This window comes from Phacochoerus africanus, chromosome 4 (assembly GCF_016906955.1).
Source record: "Phacochoerus africanus isolate WHEZ1 chromosome 4, ROS_Pafr_v1, whole genome shotgun sequence".
Lineage (NCBI taxonomy): Eukaryota > Metazoa > Chordata > Mammalia > Artiodactyla > Suidae > Phacochoerus > Phacochoerus africanus.
In genome coordinates, this window is record NC_062547.1 from 75,076,899 (window position 1) to 75,096,573 (window position 19,675).

Consider the following 19,675-nt stretch of genomic DNA (forward strand, 5'->3'; position numbering starts at 1 on the left):
TTCAAAGGATGTTTCCTTGACTTCTTGTCCTTTGGTTACTTATCACTTCCCTTAAGTATCACATCTTATACATTCCTGATTCTATTTGATGAGCAATTACTGAAAACCTGAAGGTAATAAAAGCTGACATATATTAGACTCATTATGTCCCAACCCTATTGCTAAATCCATAATCAGCTCGATTTTGTTTAATTCTCATGATTAGGAGGTAGGTATGTATTTTATCATCCTCAGTTTACAATTAAGGAAGCCAGAAGCTCAGGGAGGTAACGTTAAGACAGGTGAGCCTTTCTGCTAACCCTAACCCTCCCTACTGTGAGCTAAAGTCCATCCACAGTATGGTCCCTGCCCTGCTTCCAGTGTCCCTGGAATTGAGAGAATCTCTTACGCTAGTTTAGGATTTTCCAGTCTCATTTCTTTCTTTCTTCATTTTTTCCCCTGTCTTTTTAGGGGCCCCACCCATGGCACATGGACATTTCGAGGCTAGGAGTCAAATCGAGCGGTAGCTGCCAGCCTACACCACAGCCACAGCAATACAGGATCTGAGCCACACCTGTGGCCTACACCACAATTTAAAGCAACGCTGGATCCTTAACCCACTGAGTGAGGCCCAGAATGCCAGTCGGTCTGATTCGTTACCACTGAGCCACAATGGCAACTCCCAGTCTCATTTCTTCATCTTTTTCTTTCTTTTTTAGTGCCGGTGGCACGTGGAAGTTCCTGGATCAGGGATCAAACCCGTACCACAGTGGTAACCAGAGCCACGAGCCACATCAGTGACAACTGCCAGATCTAGCTGAGCCACACTTTTGTTTTTTGGCTCCAGCATGCGGAATCTCAGTTCTCAGACTATGGATTTGAACTTTGGCTGCAGCAGCGACAACGCTGAGTCCTAACCACTAGACCACTAGGGAACTCCCAAGCAGTGCTTTTTTTCTTTTCTTTTTCTTCTTCTTCTTCTTCTTTTTTTTTTGTTTTCCTTTTTGCCATTTCTTGGGCTGCTCCCGTGGCATATGGAGGTTCCCAGGCTAGGGGTCGAATCAGAGCTGCAGCCGCCGGCCTACGCCAGAGCCACAGCAACGTGGGATCCGAGCCGCTTCTGTAACCTACACCAAAGCTCACAGCAACGCCGGATCCTTAACCTACTGAGCAAGGCCAGGGAGCGAACCCACAACCTCATGGTTCCTAGTCGGATTCGTTAACCACTGAGCCACGACGGGAACTCCATCTTTTCTTTTTTCTTTTTAGGGCAGAGGCACAAGTGGAATATGGAGGTTCCCATGCTAGGGGTCAAATCCGACCTGTAGCGGCGGACCCTTAACCCTGCGATGGAACCCGCGTCCCCAATGTATGCTAGTCAGATTCGTTTCCGCTGAGCCAGGATGGGGACTCCACAATCAGCGTTCTTTTTAACCCCATATTGCAGTTGAGGAAACAAGCCTCAGAGGCCAGCTCTTGGGTTTCACTCTGGGTAAATGGAAGGCTGGGATTCAAACTAGCGGCCCCAACATCTAGCGCCCCCTCGCGGCGGGTCAGAACTACATTTCCCAGCAAGCCCCGGGGACGTGCGCATGCCCAGTGATCCAGGAGGACAGATCTGCCGGCGCCCTGTCTGGGAATTGGCGAGCGGCGGCGCCTGGCAGGACTGGACCAGCCCTGGCGCAGGGTCCTGGGGGCCTCGTGGGTTGAGACCACCTCGGTTTGGGACGTGAGTATCCTGGAGGGGCAGAGCGAGGTCTGGGGACAGCGCCTGAGGTCACAGGTCTGAAGTCTTGAGTCTGGGGTCTGAGCGAGAACAGGTACTTAGTTCTCCGCTTTAGAGTCAAGTTATGTCTTCAGGCTGGGTCTGAGGTCGAGGTCCGAGCCTGGGGTCAATCTTGAGCATGGCATTGGAGGTCTTGAGATGAAAGTCTGCTTTTTGGCGTATTGGAGCTCTAGTATTAAGTTTGAAGGTTGGGGTCTTGAATCCCGGGTCTCAGAGACCTCTGTCTAGTCTGTATGGTAAGAGTGTGTCTCCAGACTGGGGAGGAAGACTTGGAAGAACCAGGGCTGGGGTGAACACCGTCCATGGAAGGGGTGAGGTCTGGGGTAACAGGTACCTAAGAATCCCCTGGGGTTTGGAGTGAGAGGGATGGGGAACCTCTGCCTTACAACTGCTCCTTCTGCCCTCAGTTTCCTTATCTGTAAAATGGGGATCATAGCAAAGCCTTCATTGGAGGGTATGGCGGGGATTACATTGTGTATCCTGTATGAACAGCACCCAGCTAGCACCTAGTAACAGGTTGGTACCCAGGAAATCTCATCTTTGATTCTATTTTTCAGATGCTGGCTTGAGCCTGGGGTCCTGGCATGGAATTCCTAACAGCCTCCCAACCTCCTCCAGGATCTCCAGCCATGGAGTTGGAGGAACCCAAGGACACACTTTTGCCCTCTCAGGATCTCTCCTCTGATTGCCAGTGGGACCCAGCGCCAGGAGGCCACAGCAGCCTGAGTCAAATGGAACTTGATGGACTAAATATTCAGGACCTGGTACAACAGTTTGAAGCTCTGCCAGGTGATCTGGTGGGCCTGTCCCCAGATGGAGCCCCATGTCCCCTGCACATTGCCACTGGCCATGGTCTGGCCTCACAGGACATCACCGATGCCCATGGGCTCTTGTCTGCTGAGGCTGGCCGCGATGACTTGCTGAGCCTTTTGCAGCAAGATGAGTGCCCTCCTTCCCAGTTGTGTCCCCAGGAACCTCTGGACCCTGCTCCTCGCCTGTTGCAGCCCCCTGAGGACCCAGAGGAGGATGCTGGCCCTCAGGAGTGGGCTGAGGGAGCCTCTGCTGAGCGGGGTGGCAGTGGGAGTTCAAGCAGCTCCCCGGAACCCTGGCTGGAGACAGTACCTCTGGTTGCTCCTGAAGAGCCACCTGCCAATGTCAAGGTAGAGCCTGCCCTGCCCCTGAGGCCACCTCCACTGCTGGGAGCCAAGAAGGAGGACTCAGGCCTGTCCCTCTTCTATCTTCTTCCAGAGTCCCGAGACCCTGGCTTCATACCCTGCCCTCCAGGAGGGTGAGTGTCCCACCCACCCTGGCCCCAGGGACTTAGGGATTTCAGATTGGCCCAACTCAAGTTCCCAAAATCTGGCAAAAAGTTTGCCAGAAAGAAGTTGTTTCTAGAGAGGCTCTGAGGTTGGCTTTGAGGAGATTCCAGATACTGGGGGAAGGGAGACATTCATGAGAATTTTCTGCAAGGAGTAGGGGGTGGTAGGGGATGCTTGGCAAATTGTAGCACTAGATTCTGGAGCAAGGGTTGGCAAATAACTGTCTGTGGATCAAATCCAGCCTGCCACTTATTGTGGTATGTCTTGTGAGGTAAGATGACCTTTGCATTTTTATTTTATTTATTTATAAATTTTTTATTTATTTTTGCTTTTTAGGGCCGCACCAGCGGCTAGGGGTCGAATCAAAGCTAAAAAGCAAAAACATAAAAATGAAAACGAGGAGTTACCATTGTGGCTCAGTGGTTAACAGATCCGACTAGGAACCATGAAGTCGCAGGTTTGATCCCTGGCCTTGCTCAGTGGGTTAAGGATCCGGCGTCGTTGCCGTGAGCTGTGGTGTAGGTCGCAGATGCGGCTTGGATCTGACATTGCTGTGCCTGTGGCGAAGGCCGGCAGCTACAGCTCCGATTAGACCCCTAGCCTGGGAACCTCCATATGCCGCAGGTGTGGCCCTAGAAAATACAAAAAGACAAGAAAAAAGAAAATGATAGGTAGTTTAAGTATTCACAAATAAAATTTTACTGGGATAAACTCATGCCCTTGCATTCATGTGTTGTCCGTGGCAGCTTTTTTGTTACAACAGCCAGGCTGAGTAGTTGCAAAATAGACTTATCTGGCCTACAAAATAAAAAATACTTACTGTTCAGCCCTTTGCAGAAGATTTTGCCAGTTTCCCCTCACAGCATGAGAAGATCTGTTCTAGAATATTCCCCCCAATGGAGTTCCCATCGTGGCGCAGTGGAAACGAATCCTACTGGGAACCATGAGGTTGCAGGTTTGATCCCTGCTCTCACTCAATGTGTTAAGGATCTGGCGTTGCTGTGAGCTGTGGTGTAGGTCTCAGACGCAGCTTGGATCTGGCGTTGCTGTGGCTGTGGTGTAGGCCAGCTGCTACAGCTCTGATTTGACCCCTAGCCTGGGAACCTCCATACGCCATGGGTGTGGCCCTTAAAAAAAAAAAAAAAAGACAATAGAATATTCAGCCCAAACTACATGAGATTCTGGGTCAAATATCAAGTTCTTTGGTTATAGGAAAAGGAACTGTTTAGGACTTGTCCTTCCAAGAAAGTTCTAGAATAGGTGGAACTGTGACTCACATAGGGAGTTCCAGAACTTGGAATTTGCCCGTGGTTCTAGATTAAAGTGACGTGGGCTAGGTTCTGAAGTGATGAACGGAGCTGTTGGGTTCTACTCAGCTGTTGTTCTAGAACAGTGAAGTGAATCAAATTTCTCTCTGGTTCTAGACCCTTAGGAGTTGTACTAAAACAGGGCAGAGTTGTCTAGTTCTAGAGTTGTCAGAAAGTTCTAGGGCTCTACAACAGAAATATAATTTGAGCCCATATGTCACTTGAAATTTTTTAGTTATCCACATTTAAAAACCAAACACTTGGAGTTCCCACTGTGGTGCAGTGGGTTGAGAATCTGACTGCTGTGGCTTGGGTTACTACAGAGGCATGGATTTGATCCCCAGTCCAGTCAGGCACAGTGGGTAAAGGATCCCGAATTACCATGACTAGCTTTGGTTGCAGCTGCAGCTCAGATTTGGATTCAGTCCCTGGCCTGGGAACTTCTTTATTTATTTATTTATTTCCTTTCTTTCTTTCTTTTTTTTTTTTGCCTTTTCTAGGGCCGCTCTCGTGGCATATGGAGGTTCCCAGTTTAGGGGTCGAATCGGAGCTGTAGTCGCTGGCCTACACCACAGCCACAGCAACGCAGGATCCGAGCCGCATCTGCAACCTACACCACAGCTCACAGCAACACCAGATCCTTTAACCCACTGAGCAAGGCCAGGGACCGAACCTGCAACCTCATGGTTCCTAGTCGGATTCGTTAACCACTGCACCATGACGGGAACTCCTGGCCTGGGAACTTCTGTATGCTGAGTGTGAGGCCATTAAAAGGAAAAAAAAAATTAAAAACCAGACACTTAAAATTAACTTTTGGGGAGTTCCTGTTTTGGCTCAGCAAGTTACAAACCTGACTAGTAATCCTGAAGTTGCAGGTTTGATCCCTGGCCTCAGTGGGTTAAGGATCTGGAGTCCCGGTGAGCTATGGTGTAAGTTGCAGATGTGGCTTGGACCTGGTATTGCTGTGGCTGTGGTGTAGGCTGGCAGTTGCAGCTCCAATTTGACCCCTAGCCTGGGACCCTCCATATGCAGCAGGTGCGGCCCTAAAAAAACAAAAAACAAAAATAAAACCCCAAAACATTAAAAGGTATTTTAGCATGATCAATGTTTTATAGTCATTTTACTTTTTTTCACATGTGAGCTTCAAAATCCAGTATACGTTTTGTACTTGCAGCACATCTCAGTCCAGACCAGCTCCATTTCAAGTGCACAATTTCCCATGCCCTTGGTAGCCACATGTGCCTAGTGGCTACCATACTGGATGGTGCAGTTCTTTAAGTCGCAGGGAAAAATTACATGTTATTCTGGAATGCTCAGATCATGACGGACAATGGGTAGACCTGGCCATTGTTCACAGGAATGCGGTTTAATTTCTCAGGGCTTATACCTGTGGTTCTAAACTGAAAATCAATAGCTATTGGTTAGAATATTCTAAAACCACTGACAGAGCCGTCTGGCTCAGGGAATTCTAGAGCTGTTTGGCAAAGCTTTCAGTGGCTTTGGGCTGGGTCGGGGGGATTCCAGAACTAGAAGCAGAGTTGTTTGTTTCTGGACTTTTCAGATAATTCTTTTCTAAGAATTGAATTGCTAGGTTCATCTACCGTCATGAATTGTTGGGGAATTCTAGAAATGTAGGAAGAGCTTCTCGATGCTGTCATGATTTAAAAGTTCTAGAATCACAGAGTGGGAAGGTCTGGTTCTGAAGTATAGGTTTCTAGAATCCTTGGCAGAATTCTGTGCCTTGAGACCTGTCAGAGTTTTGGAATCATAGATCTAGGTTTGGAACACCTGGGATTCTGGACAGTGTGAGAGTTTGAGGTATGTGAACTGTTGCCTCCTTCAACTTTGTTTCATCAGTTCTGTATCCGTGGAGTGCTGTTTGACTATGGTCCTGGGCCAATAGGAGAGAATTGTAGAACAGTGGGACAGAGCTGACTGGCTCTAGATTGGGAGGCCGGGGGTGGGGGTGGGAGTGGAGATTCCAGAACCATCTAGTGGAGTTGACTATGGTTCTACAATGTCACGGGTTTTAGAAAGACTGTTTCTAGTCTGATCCTCCAATTCTAGAAACACATGGTGGAAGTGTCAGGGCAACAGAGGTATTTGGGGATCCGGCTGAGGTTCTTGATGCACAGTGTGCTCTTGAGTCTGCGTCCTCTGCCTAGGAGCCCTTGAGCCTTGGGCAGAGCCACTCCAGACCGATGGAGGGCTCTATAGCTGTAAAGGCCAAGCTGCTCTGTGGCTCTGGCTGATGGGGATAGTTCTGGAACAGTGGGCAGATCTGTGCAGCTCAAAGGGCTAAGCCACAGGGCAGAACTCTGTGCTTCCAGACCATTCGGGGAGCCAAGACTCTGGGCAGAGACTGCGAGGGTGGACGAGCCTGGTAGGGATTCTTGGAGGCTGACCTGGCTCTGCTGTCGCCCTCAGTATCCGGCCCCTGTGATCATGAAGACCTCCTAGATGGTGTCATGTTTGGGGCCAAATACCTGGGCTCCACCCAGCTGGTGTCCGAGCGCAACCCGCCCCCCAGCACACGCATGGCGCAGGCTCAGGAGGCCATGGACCGCGTCAAGGTGAAGCCAGGGGCCGATGGGTGGGTGGGCGGGCAGGTGGGCTGCAGACTGTGTCCTCTGAGGCCCTGCGAGCCTGGCGGGGCAGAAGCTGGGTCTTTGGGGGCCTCCACCTCCCACCCCACCCCCCACAGGCCCCTGATGGGGAGACTCAGCCCATGACAGAGGTGGACCTCTTCGTCTCCACCAAGAGGGTCAAGGTTCTGATGGCCGACTCCCAGGTATGGGGCCCTGGCCTGGCCTCTGGGGTGTGGGGGGACTCCACCAAGGGCGTCTCCCACCCCTTGCAGCCCACCCAGCCCAGTCTCCCCATCCTGCTCCAGGAGGCCATGATGGATCACGCCCTGCAGACCATCTCCTACATCGCTGACATTGGCAGCGTGCTGGTGCTCATGGCCCGGCGGAGGGTGGCCCGGCGTCCGGCACCCCAGGCCCATAGCCGCCGGCTCTACAAGATGATTTGCCACGTGTTCCACTCAGAGGATGTGAGCAGCAGGGTTCCAAGTGTCCTGGGGGAGAGGCGGGCCCCTGCCCTCTGCCAGAGCCCCACCTTGCCACACTGTCACCCTAGTATTCCTCCATCCTCACCCTCCTGTAGGCCCCTGAGCCATATATTCTGGGCCTTTTTGTAAGACCTGAGACTGGCGGCCAGTGGACTCCCCAGAAACGGCCCCACCTGGTCTCCCTCTCTCTACCCCCATAGATTTTCAGGCAGCAGTCTGGGGGGACAGTCCTGCTTGGAGGTGGGTGGGACCACCAAAGAGGTGCTGCCTGTCCTCACAGGCTCAACTCATCGCTCAGGCCATCGGCCAGGCCTTTGCAGTGGCCTACAGTCAGTTCCTAAGGGAAAGTGGGATCGACCCCAGCCAGGTGGGCACTCAGCAGAGCCAGGGGGCCACAGGCCCCGGGCACCTCCACAACGGGGACCTCGACCACTTCTCCAACAGTGAAAACTGCAGAGAGGTAAGCAAGTAGGTCCTCTCACCCTAGCCCACCAAGTGGTCCTGAAGCCCCCTCCCGCTCTGTGCCTCCCTCCAGCCCCCCACCTCCTCTAACCAGTCCTTCAGCCCCACCCGTACCCCCCCAGGTATGCATCGAGAAACGCCGGGGCGAGGGTCTGGGTGTGGCCCTGGTGGAGTCGGGCTGGGGCTCCTTGCTCCCCACAGCTGTCATCGCCAACCTGCTGCATGGGGGCCCGGCCGAGCGCTCTGGGGCCCTTAGCATCGGGGACCGCATCACCGCCATCAACGGGACCAGCCTGGTGGGGCTTCCCCTGGCCGCCTGCCAGGCCGCCGTCCGCGTGAGTCCTCAGGGGTGGCAAGGGCAGAGGGACTGCAGGGGCCCCCCCAGTGGCAGACCTGCCTCCCCATGTAGCTGGGAAAGGGAGCCAAGGCCACAGAGGCCCCTTCCCTGGCCAAGTCTCTGTGGCCCAGTCCAGAAGGGACAGGTAGAACTTCAGTGTCCAGGGTGGTCCTGCTGGTGCAGGAGGAGGGGAACACAAGCAACCTCTCCTTGCCACAAGGCAGCAGGTGTTTTTTTGAGTCTTGACCCTCGTCCAGGTGGGGAAACTGAGGCCCGGAGAAGGGGAGGGACCTGGCTAGGCCAAAAGGGCAAGGCTGACACTGTCCACACAGCTTGTTACTGAGTGTTTGTAACCCTACCTTGTGGGCACTGCTGGAACCTTCCTTTGACCATGAGGAAACAGGCCCAGGGAAGTGAGAGGTGGCACGGCCCTGACACCCAAGCCTCCCAGCTCTGGTCTGTGTTCTAGAATCTATAGCTTTCATTTTATGGGTGGGTAAATTGAGGTCCCAAGGGCTGCAGATGAGCAGGAGGTCCGGCAGCCCCCCAGAGGCCTGGCCAGACTAACAGCCCCAGCTCTGCACAGGAAGTGAAGTCGCAGACGCTGGTGACCCTCAGCATCGTCCACTGCCCTCCTGTCACCACGGCCATCATCCGCCGGCCCCACGTCCGCGAGCAGCTGGGCTTCTGCGTAGAGGATGGCATTGTGAGCCCCCAGCCCGGGAACCAGGTGGGGGGATGGGCAGCCCCGAGCGTGTCTCCTTGAGCAGAACAGCCCTTCTTGTCCCTTCTAGATCTGCAGCCTTCTCCGGGGTGGTATCGCCGAGCGCGGGGGCGTCCGAGTGGGACACCGCATCATTGAGATCAATGGGCACAGTGTGGTGGCCACACCCCACGACCGTATCATTGAGCTGCTCACCGAGGCCCATATTGAGGTGCGGGGTGGTGGGCGGGGCCCGGTGGGCGGGACCGGCAGTGGGAGGGCCCGTCCCCCAGCCACCGCCTCCTCTCCGCCCCCAGGTCCACATCAAGACGATGCCTGCTGCCACCTACCGCCTGCTCACAGGCCAGGAGCAGCCTGTGTACCTGTGACCCGCCACCTTCACCCCCACCACCGTGCCTTAGTCCCCCCAGCCCTGGAACTCCTGCAGACTTGCCTCGGCTGGCCATGGCCCCAAAGGTTTCTTGGCTCTATATTATTTTTTGGATGTAAAAAATTAAAAGCTTTTCAAAAGGGCAAGGTCTCAGATCGGGGTCTGTGGGGTCATGAGAGGAAAGACAGCACCTGACTCTGGCCCCTTGTCCCTAGAAGTCACTAGAAGCCAGTGCTGTGAAAATACTCTATTTATTAAAGACCAGGTAGAGGGAGGCAGGTTTCCAGGTTCTTCCTCCCCCCCACTGTTTCCAGGTTCTATATAGGAAACTGAGGTTCAGCTCCAAGGAGGAAAAGGGAGGACAGGTCAGCTGGCCATCTGGGAAGGGTCACAGGTCAGTGGCCGGGCCCCAGTTGTAGCTGTCATCATCTGAAGACTCCACATCTCGGGCTCGTGTAAACTTTTTTCTCAGCGCATCCTGCCCATATGTCCTGGGAATCAGAAAACAGAAGCTGTGGGTTGGGAGGGTACCTATCTTTAACTAAGTTGATTCTGAACTAGGCACAGTGGATATGGGCAGAGATGAGCAAGACTAACAAACTCCTGCACATCCTTCAAAGCCCAGCTCCAATATCCCCTCCTTCATAAAACCTTCCCAGTCCTCCCAGGAAGAAGATTCCTACTCCTATGGCCCTGACTACATGTGGCTTGCAGTGGCTCTCTCTGGCTCTGTTTTGCCCCCTGGGCTCGAGACCACAAAGGTCTTTTTCCAAACTCCAAACCCTGGGTCCTGGGGAAAGGGCTGAGGGGCCTAATGTGGCATATAAGGACTCTTACCGCATGCTGTCCTGTCGCCACTGACCTTGTGGATGGCGGCCATCCACCTTGGAGAGGGAGAAAGGAGGTTAACAAAAAAAAAGTATGATAAACTGAGATGAGTTAACCATCCCCCTCATCTCCCCACCTTTGCCTAAGGCTACCCACAGGCTTTCTCCTTGTCCCCACACTAGTGCAGCCTGTCCCCAGTTTTATAACAGCACCAAGGCCTTAACCAGTGAGGCCACCAGGGAAGTCTGATCCCCAGTTTTAGTTGAGAAAACAGGCTAGGACAAGAGTAAGGTCTTGGCTGAGGTCTCCCAGGCTGTCAGCAAAAGTGGAGTTGGGCTTCCCATCTATGATATTCCTCAGAGGGCTGCTGTCAAATGTGCGTAGGAGAAAAAAAAAAAAGTGTATATAGGAGTCGGCCATCGTGGCGCAGTGGAAACAAATCCAACTACAAACCATGAGGTTGTGGGCTTAATCCGTGGCCTTGCTCAGTGGGTTAAGGATCAGGTGGTGCTGTGAGCTGTGGTATAGGTCACAGACATGGCTCAGATCCTGTGTTGCTGTGGCTTTGGTGTAGGCTGGCAGCCCTAGCTCTGACTGGACCCTTAGCCTGGGAACCTCCATGTGCCGTGGGTGCGGCCCTAAAAAGCGAAAAAAAAAAAAAAGTGCATAAATGTGTTTGTGTATGTCAAATACTTATACCAGAGCCTGCTTCCTAAGCAGTATGCCAGAGACAGTTGAGCAGGTTGGGTATTGCACAATCCCACGGGGTGCCATTCTACCGGAGACATCATAGATTTGTGCATTTTTACATTTCCCTGGGGGTCTGGAGGAACTTGTACAATTCACCAAAAGGCACCTTGGGCTGAGACAGCCCCACACGGAATTCATGCCAGGTCAATATTTGTTAAATGCCCGACTACTGTGGGCTGGGACTTGGACTGAATTTAAATACCCAGCTTGTGACATTAAGACTTTTGCCTCAGTCTCGGTAACCCAGATAAGGAAACTCATGCAGAGGTTGCCGTATTTGCTTAAGTGACTCAGTGGTTCAGATACCTTAGGTCCAGGTCTGAGGTACTGATCTGATCAGGGAAGTTTCTCTTCCTTGATACCCTGGCAGAAAATGAGCTCCCTGCATGTTTTTGCCCAGTCCAGAGACCCTTGCCACAGCCACCCCAGTGCTTTACTTACCTGGGGTGCCTGGTGACCTGAGGGTCTTCCATGATCCTGCAGGATCTGGGGCTCATCCGCCAGCACGGGCTCAGAGGACCGGGCCAGGGCTGGTGCCGGGGGCTCCTCATCCACGTCTGTGTAAGGCCCACCCTCGCCGTCCGTGTAGCCCTCGCCGTCTGTCTCGTAGTCACTGTTGACGCGGCTGTCACAGCTCAGATCCGCAGAGCTGTCAGCCAGGTCACGGTGGGGGAGGTCCAGGTTGTCCTCTGAAGAGCTTTCCAGCTGCAGGTGCACGTGGCCTGGCTGAGCTGAGACCTCCGGACCTGCCCCTCCCTGATCTGAGACCAGACCCCTGACCTGAGACACCACTCTTCAAACTCCAGTCCCAACCTCAAAGTGAGGCTTAACACTTGACCCCAAGATGAGTTCTGACCATTGACCTTGCACAAGACTGAGCCCCCATTTTGGAGGTAAGTCCCAACCCTGACTCTAACCCTAGGAGAAGACCCCAATCTCCAAACTGAGTCCCCAATCCCATCTTACTCCAGGAACCAGGTCTAGACCCTAGCCTCAGCTCAAATTTTGGCCTTGGCAATGCCCTCTGCTCTAGCCCCAGCCCTGGCTCGACAGTTCCCAAGCCCTGGACTGGGTACCTGGTCCTCAGCTGTCCAGATGGGCCGAGTCTGCTGCTCCCTGATGATAGCCTTGAGCTCTTGGTACCAGGAGTCGCTCGTGCCTTGCAGGGGGATGGTGGCTGTGGGGAGGGGGCATCAGCATGGCCGCAAGACTCAGGCCAGGACCCACCGCCCGCCCTGGACCCCCTGCTCCCGCCCCACCTGTGAAGAGGTGGTCGCTGTGCTTCCGCAGCTTCTGGGCCTGTGCATAGAGGCGGCGGGAGCTGCGGCGGGAGGCGGGTGCCAGCCACTGACGCAGTGCCTTGAGGGCTGTCCGGCTCTCAGGGACACAGAAGACCACAATGGGGTAGTATTGCACATAGTTGAGGCGCTCGATGGCTGAGGGTGTCACATCCAGGAGCGCGTGCTTGTCCTGGGTGGGGCCGGTGTTGGGAGCAGGGAAGGGGGGAAGATAGACAGTAGAGAGAAAAACACACCCAGAGACAGGTGAAGAATCAGACAGATGGAGATGAAGGGTTTGTGGTCAGAGTGGAATGTGGCTTCTCACATCCACAGGCCAGCATGTTGGGGTGGGGCTCAGTGATAGCTTCAGCACAGTGTGTTAAGCATGAGAGCCCTAGTTTGAGTCTCTGCCTTTTCTCAGGGCTTGCTGCTGTGTGACTCTGGGCAAGGTTCTGTCCCCCTCAAGTCCCCCACCTCACAAAGCATTCCAAGAGGGTGTGGAAAACCACGCCTTCGGGGTGTGGGACAAGAACAGGTTAGAGGCCAGGGCCTTGGTTTCCCCACCCATGAACTGGGACCCACAGCAGAGCCTTGCTTACTTTTTCTGCAATCACCCGCACGGTGTCCAGTTTGATGATCTTGGAGGGGCTGTCAGTCCTCAACACACTCTCTGTGGAGGGGAGAGGCAACGGGCAGCTTCAGAAGGGCAGTCTGCTGGCCCTTCAGGTTCTACCTGCCCCTCCCCTGCTCAAGAACCCACCATGGCTCCCTTGCAGAGAAATCCTAACACCAGCAGCTCCTTTTGGCCTCAGGGCCTGATACTACCCTGGGTCCCCTCCTCCTTCTGAACAGGAGTGGCTGTTGCCCATCTGGCAAATGGAGAAACTGAACCTCAGACATAAGTCACCAGCTCAGAGTCACTAAGCCAATGAGTGGCATGGTGGGGAGGCTGACTCAGAGTCTATGCTCCAGATACTCATTCTCCCAGGCTCAGTCCCAACTCTGGGCCTTGCCTTAGCTTGGGCACTGATCCAAAAGAAGCTACTCTCCCATGTGTCCTCAAGGACCTTAGCACTGCTTCCTTCAGGAATCCCTCCTCTATAGCCTTGCAGCAAGGGGAGGCACACCCTGCCCTGGGGGGCCTAAAAGGGAGGGGGACACTACCTTATATCTTTGTTGTGATAAAATGTGTGTAACAAAATGCACCATCGATGATAACTACATTTAAGTGCGCAGCCCAGTGGCATCAGGCACATTCACATCACTTGCGACCATCCCCACCATCCATCTCTAGAAATTTCTTATCTTCCCAAACTGAAACTGTGTCCTCATTAAACACTCACTCTCCAGCCCCAGGCCCCCACCATGGACTTCCTGTCTCTGTGAATCTGACTTCCTTAGGGACCTCCTCTGGGTGGAATCACATAGTACTTGTCTTTTTGTGTCTGGCTTATTTCACTCAGCATCGTGTTCTCAAGGTTCACCCATGTTGTAGCATGTGTCAAAATTTCCTCTCTCTTTTTTTCCTTTTTTGGCCACCCCCCCAGTGCATATGGCGTTCCCAGGCCAGGGATCAGATTGGAGCCACAGCTGTGACCTAAGCTGCAGCTGTAGCAACACCAGATCCTTAACCCACTGTGCTGGGCCAGGGATTGAACCTGCATCCCAATGCCCCAAGATGCCACCAATCCCATTGTGCCACAGTGGGAACTCCTTTCCTTCCTTTTTAAGAGCTGAATAATATTCCATTGTGTGGATGGACCACATTTTATTTATCCATTACCTGTTGATGGATGCTTGGGTCGTGTCCACCTTTTGGCTACGGTGCATGCTGTGATGAAACTTCATGTACAAGTATTTGTTCAAGTTGCAGCTTTCAGTTCTTTTCATGTGTTACAGAAAACTGTTTTCATTTTTTTTCAACCATTTAAAATATATAGATACCATTCTTTTTTTTGGCCATGCCCATGGTATGCAGACATTCCCAGGCCAGGGATCGAACCCATGCCATGGCAGTAACCAGAGCCACAACAGGGACAATACCAAATCCTTAACCCCCTGAGCAATCAGGAAACTCCTATAAATGCCATTCTTAATTAGCAGGCTGAATAAAAACAGCCAGATTTGGCCCAGGAGTGTAATTTGCTACCACTAGCTTATTTCTGTAGTTGTCAATTTTTGGTCTCCTATGGGGACCCTGTGTATTTGTTCAATGCTGTGTCTGTAGCTCAGTGAACAAATATCTTGAACAAACAATTGGCAGTTGTCCAATTGGCTCCATTGGCAACGACTGCCTGGTGAACTGTGTTAAGAATTCTGAGGAGTTCCTATAGTTCTGAGGAGTCGAGGCCCAGAATGGCTCAGCAGAAACAAATCTGACATGAGGACACAGGTTCAATCCCTGGCCTCACTCAGTGGGTTAAGGATTCAGCATTGCCGTGAGCTGTGGTGTAGATCGCAGACGCAGCTCATATCTGGCTTAGCTGTGGCTATGGTGTAGGCCAGTGGCTACAACTCTGATTCAACCCCTGGCCTGGGAACCATATACTGCAGATTCGGCCCTAAAAGGACCAAAAAAAAAAAAAAACAAAACCAGAAGAAGAAGGATTCTTAGGCTGTATTCAAACAGAGTGCCAAGATTGATTGAGGTTGTCTGGCCCAAGCATTGGAGGGGGTGCTGGTGGCTGATCTGCCTCATGTTTGAGACCGTTGTTCCCTTTCCCCCAAACAACATCATTAGCAGCCACCTCATCAAGCTGCCTCAATCCCAGAGATTGGGAAAGGGTTATAAAATGATTCACCAATGATGTTGCTCTGGGACCTGGTTTCTCACCTGCAATTTCAAACTCATCAGGCATCTCAGCAGTCAACTTCTGCATAGCAATGTCTGCCACAGGTCCCAAGATCACCACCGGGCGCTTAAAACTGGCTGTGAAGCAGAGAAACAATGACAAGAATCAGGATCCCCTTTAGGGCAAAGACTGCTAGCATCTTACACAACTGCTTCTCCACTTCCTCCATGATAGTATCATGTCTAGCTGGGCCTGTGGCTGCTCAGCTAAAGACTACAACTCCCAACCTCCCTTGCAGCTAGGGATGGCCATGTGACTATGTGCTGGCCAATGGGATGTGAGCAGAATGATGTGTAAAATCTAGGTTGTATACCTCAAGGAGAGTTGGGAAGCCTCTTCATCTTCTTACACTGATACTGTTGCTTGAAAAAGAAACTTCTTATTTTTATTATTATTATTATTTTTAGCTTTTTAGGGCTGCACCCACAGCATATGGAAGTTCCCAGACTAGGGGTCAAATTGGAGCTGTAGCTGCTGTCTACACCACAGTCACAGCAATGTCAGATACCAGCTGCATCTGTGACCTACACCACAGCTCATGGAAACACTGGATTCTTAACCCACTGAACAATGCCAGGGATGGAACCTGCCTCCTCATGGATACTAGTTGGGTTCATTACCAATGAACCATGACAGGAACTCTGAAACTTTGTATTTATACAGCTATCCCTGGCGTCTGTTGGAGCAACTGAGCCCAGCTAACTCACTGGTAAGCAACCACCATTAGAACCCTTGGGCCACATCCTGCCCACTGCCTGTTTTTGTAAATAAAGTTTTATTGGCACAAACTCACATGCCGTCTCTCCTGCCTTCCTGCAGAGTAAAGTCGTTTGGACAGAAACCATCTGGCCTGCAAAGCCTAAAATACTTGCCGCCTAGTCCTTTGCAGGAAGAGCTTGTCGACCCTTGGCCTCACTGACACTCCCTTTTACCAATGAGGAAGCAGGTGCAGAAGGCATCTTGGCCTGAGAAAAGTGAGTAGCCAGCCCGCTCTTTGCACCTGACCCTCCTCTTTTTCTCCTCTCCTTCCAGGCCTTATTCTCACTTTTTTTTGTCTTTTTTTTTGCTATTTCTTGGGCCACTCCCGCAGCATGTGGAGGTTCCCAGGCTAGGAGTTGAATCAGAGCTGCAGCCGCCGGCCTACGCCAGAGCCACAGCAACGCCGGATGCGAGCCGCGTCTGCGACCTACACCACAGCTCACGGCAACGCCGGATCGTTAACCCACTGAGCAAGGGCAGGGACCGAACCCGCAACCTCATGGTTCCCAGTCGGATTCGTCAACCACTGCGCCACCACGGGAACTCCTATTCTCCTATTTTCACTCTTAAAAGCTTGACGTGGGAGTTCCCGGCGTGGCGCAGTGGTTGACGAATCCGACTGGAAACCATGAGGTTGCGGGTTCGGTCCCTGCCCTTGCTCAGTGGGTTAACGATCCGGCGTTGCCGTGAGCTGTGGTGTAGGTCGCAGACGCGGCTCGCATCCGGCGTTGCTGTGGCTCTGGCGTAGGCCGGCGGCTGCAGCTCTGATTCAACTCCTAGCCTGGGAACCTCCACATGCTGCGGGAGTGGCCCAAGAAATAGCAACAACAATAACAACAACAACAACAAAAAAAAAGCTCGACGTACATTCAGATTTCTAGACTCTCATTGGCCTGGAGGTAGACATTAAGTACATGGCCTTTTATGTTTAAGCCTTTTTGGTCTGGATGTTGGAGCAGCAGCTGAAGAGCATCTCGGCCCTTTCCCATCCTGTGTCACCTGTTATTCCCCTCCTCCCACTGCCGTTTTCTTTAAAAGCCTCTGCACCTGGTTTTAATCCTGCTCTGAGGCTGTGGGCAAGTGCTTATTCTTGGCTCCTCCTGAAATCTGGATGAGGTGTATTTTTACCCCTGTTCTCAGGTAGGTAAAGGATCTATGTGATGGTTTTGTGCATTTGTATTTTCATTCTGTAGTAACCAGAAGTGGGTATTTTGGGTGGAAAAGGGAGGTACGGACTGTGGCTTCTGAACCCTCTCCTTTGCGCTCCCCCCAGCCCACCTTCTCGTAGCACCACGCGTTCATAGGGCGGGTAGTGACCCTGTTTGGTCAGAGCTGACAGATCCTCTCGGCTACGTTGGGTGGTCTTCTTAGCTCCCCGACGAAGACCCCTCAGCCGCCAGAACTCGGCCCGAGTGCTGGAGCCCGTTGAGGCTCCAGGCCCGGCCCCCACGGCCCGCTGGGCAGCCTCCAGACTGGCCAGCTGCTCCGCCCTGGCGAGAAGGGAGGAGACGAGTGAGCACTGGGATCCTGGACTACAGCCCCAAAAATACCCACGTTCTGGTCCCAGAACCTGTGGATGTGTCACCTGATGTGGCTGAGGGGACTTTGCAAGCGGGATTTAAGTAAAGGCCCCTGAGACGGTGAAGGGCCCAGGGCCCAGTGTCATCACAAGGTCCTCATGAGAGGGAGGAGGGGATCACAGGCAGAGAGAGAGAGACGGGAGATGCTAAGCTGCTGACTGTGAGGATAGAGGAAGGGGCCGAGAGTCAGGGACGTGGTGCCTCTATAGGCTTGAAAAAGCAGGAACTGATTCTCCCCTGGAGCCTCCAGAGGAGCCAGTCCTGCCCACATCAGGATTTTCGCTCCATAAGACTTACTTCAGACTTCTGACCTCAGAACATGAGACGATAAATGTGTGTTGTTGGAAGCCCCTGGGTTTAGAGTCATTTGTTACAGCAGCTGCCAGAAACTGACAAACACTGACTGGTTTCCCCAGAGTGAATCACCAAGGATTCTAAGATGTGACACTGCGCCTATTTCCAGTGGGGAAACCCAGGGGGGAGTAGAGTTCCCACCTGCTCTGGTTGGGGATAATGCCCCGCTCTTTCTCTCGGAGGTCACGGCCCATGCGCACAGCCAGCCAGTGGCCTCCTCGGGCATGGCTCTGCCCAGGGCTGGGGTACAGCGTGTCCAGCACATGAAAGACATCTCCACGGGTGAAGCCCAGGCCTGATGGCGGGCTGGGCTCCATCTCAAAGTGTGTGCGGATGTAGAAGGAGTCGCCCAGGCGGGATTGCACCATCTTCCTAAAGACTGGACAGGGAGGCTCCATTAACTGCAGGGCCACTGCCCAGCCCCGACCCCTCCTCAGGGCCTGGCAGTGGATCCCACCTCAGCCCTGGGCCATGCACGCCCCCTCACACCCCACACACAGTCACACTCACACATACTTACTGTCCTGTTTCCGCTGTGTCACCAGCTCCACCTCCTCGCCCTGGGGCAGCCCCATTAGGAACTGCACAGCCTCCTCCCGGGTCAGGTTCTGGAACAGCATATCATTTACCTGGCGGGAACGGGGTGCAGGAGTGAGATAGGGCTTCGGACACCAGATCCCAGCTCTTCCTCCAGACAAAGCCCTCCTCTCCCACCTCCTTCCAGAGCTGCTATCAAAGGCCCCAGAGACGAGGAGCTCCCTAGTGGCCTAATGGTTAAGGATCTGGCATTGTCACTACTATGGCACAGTTGTGATCCCTGGCCCTGGAACTTGAGCATTGCCACAGGTATGGCCAAAAAAGAAAAGAAAGAAACTGTAGATGGACATAGGGATCAAGGCTGTGACTTGGGCAGCGTGGTTAACTCAGCCATAACACAAAACAAGGAGACTGTGCCATCCATAACAAAGCAGTGATCTAGAAAAGAGCATGAGCTGGACATTGAGGTCATGACATTGACAAGGTTGTGACATAGACAAGGTCATGACCCAATCAATGAAGCTTTGACCCAGACAAGGAAACATGTTCAAATGTCTGTGAGGGTCTTGCCAGTCCCCAGGGGCGGGGCGGGGTACCTGGAGGACACATAAGCAGGAATGGACTTGGGTCCACTCAGCGCGCCCACCGCCAGCCGTCCCTGCTCACCTGCAGAATCTCATCTCCCTCCTGGATGCCCTGCCCATCAGCTGGGCTGCCCGCCTGCACCCCAGACACAAAGATGCCCACATCATTGCCTCCAGCCAGCCGCAGCCCGATGTTCGTGCCCTTGATGAAGTGGACCACCCGCAAGTCTGGGCTGTACCTGTGAGGGGAGGGAAGGCATCAGGCTGGATGGGAGAGCCCCCGCCCCCTCTAGGCCTCCGTGTCCCCCACAACCCATGTGGCAGTCCCGTTCTACATGCTGATGCAAGAAGGCCGGTGATGGTGGCTGGGGAGGCAGCCAGGGTGTGCGAGTCCTTAGCTGGGGGGCTTTGTTCTGGGACACTTACCCATGGTCCTCCATGCTCTGCCTGCTGGGCACCCTGTAGATGTCATAGCTCCTTTGCCTCGGGGAGTCTGAAAGGGAGGATCCAGTTTTCCCCAAGCATACTGACCAGTCCAGACACCAAACCTTTGCTGGAGGGTGTCCCTGCCCCTGGGAATGCGGCCACCCAGCCCCCGCTCTTTCCCAGGGAACTGTCCCTGACCTCTTAGGCCCCTGCCAGTCTCTCCTGCTCTGCCTGGCACAGCCTCACTGGCTGGGATCAGAAAATTTAGAGGGTGGGAGTTCCTGTTGTGGCTCAGCGGAAACAAATCTGACTAGTATCTATGAGGACGCAAGTTCAATCACTGGCCTTGCTCGGTGGGTTAAGGACCG

The 19,675-nt window shown here is 53.1% G+C and overlaps 2 protein-coding genes across 5 annotated transcripts in view; one reads left to right on the plus strand and one right to left on the minus strand.

Annotated features, from left to right (window-relative positions):
• Positions 1 to 1,587: 1,587 nt before the first annotated feature.
• APBA3 (amyloid beta precursor protein binding family A member 3) lies at positions 1,588 to 9,500 on the plus strand. The gene is made up of 11 exons (XM_047777524.1): positions 1,588 to 1,708; positions 2,323 to 2,925; positions 3,014 to 3,053; positions 6,819 to 6,964; positions 7,096 to 7,182; positions 7,285 to 7,446; positions 7,745 to 7,924; positions 8,049 to 8,261; positions 8,850 to 8,969; positions 9,058 to 9,198; positions 9,284 to 9,500. The coding sequence occupies exons 2-11, from the start codon at positions 2,350 to 2,352 to the stop codon at positions 9,353 to 9,355; spliced, it is 1,737 nt and encodes a 578-aa protein (XP_047633480.1). The 5' UTR covers positions 1,588 to 1,708; positions 2,323 to 2,349; the 3' UTR covers positions 9,356 to 9,500.
• A 92-nt stretch (positions 9,501 to 9,592) lies between these two features.
• The window catches only part of TJP3 (tight junction protein 3), a 33,958-nt gene continuing 23,875 nt past the window's right edge, over positions 9,593 to 19,675 (minus strand). For 3 of the 4 annotated variants that reach the window (XM_047777525.1, XM_047777527.1, XM_047777526.1), the window contains exons 10-21: positions 19,308 to 19,374; positions 18,964 to 19,120; positions 18,281 to 18,389; positions 17,902 to 18,139; positions 17,105 to 17,316; positions 15,049 to 15,144; positions 12,815 to 12,885; positions 12,195 to 12,405; positions 12,012 to 12,112; positions 11,377 to 11,640; positions 10,195 to 10,241; positions 9,593 to 9,848 (exon numbers count right to left, since the gene is read on the minus strand). In XM_047777525.1, coding sequence (XP_047633481.1) covers positions 9,746 to 9,848; positions 10,195 to 10,241; positions 11,377 to 11,640; positions 12,012 to 12,112; positions 12,195 to 12,405; positions 12,815 to 12,885; positions 15,049 to 15,144; positions 17,105 to 17,316; positions 17,902 to 18,139; positions 18,281 to 18,389; positions 18,964 to 19,120; positions 19,308 to 19,374 — 1,676 coding nt within the window. In that variant the 3' untranslated portion in view covers positions 9,593 to 9,745. The other variant, XM_047777528.1, reaches the window with a different exon arrangement.

Coding starts and splice junctions, on each gene's coding strand:
- APBA3 (XM_047777524.1), top strand. CDS start 2,350: ATGGAATTCCTAACAGCCTCCCAACCTCCTCCAGGATCTCCAGCCATG. Junction 2,926..3,013: donor AGCCACCTGCCAATGTCAAG/GTAGAGCCTGCC, acceptor ATCTTCTTCCAG/AGTCCCGAGACCCTGGCTTC. Junction 8,970..9,057: donor TCTGCGTAGAGGATGGCATT/GTGAGCCCCCAG, acceptor TGTCCCTTCTAG/ATCTGCAGCCTTCTCCGGGG.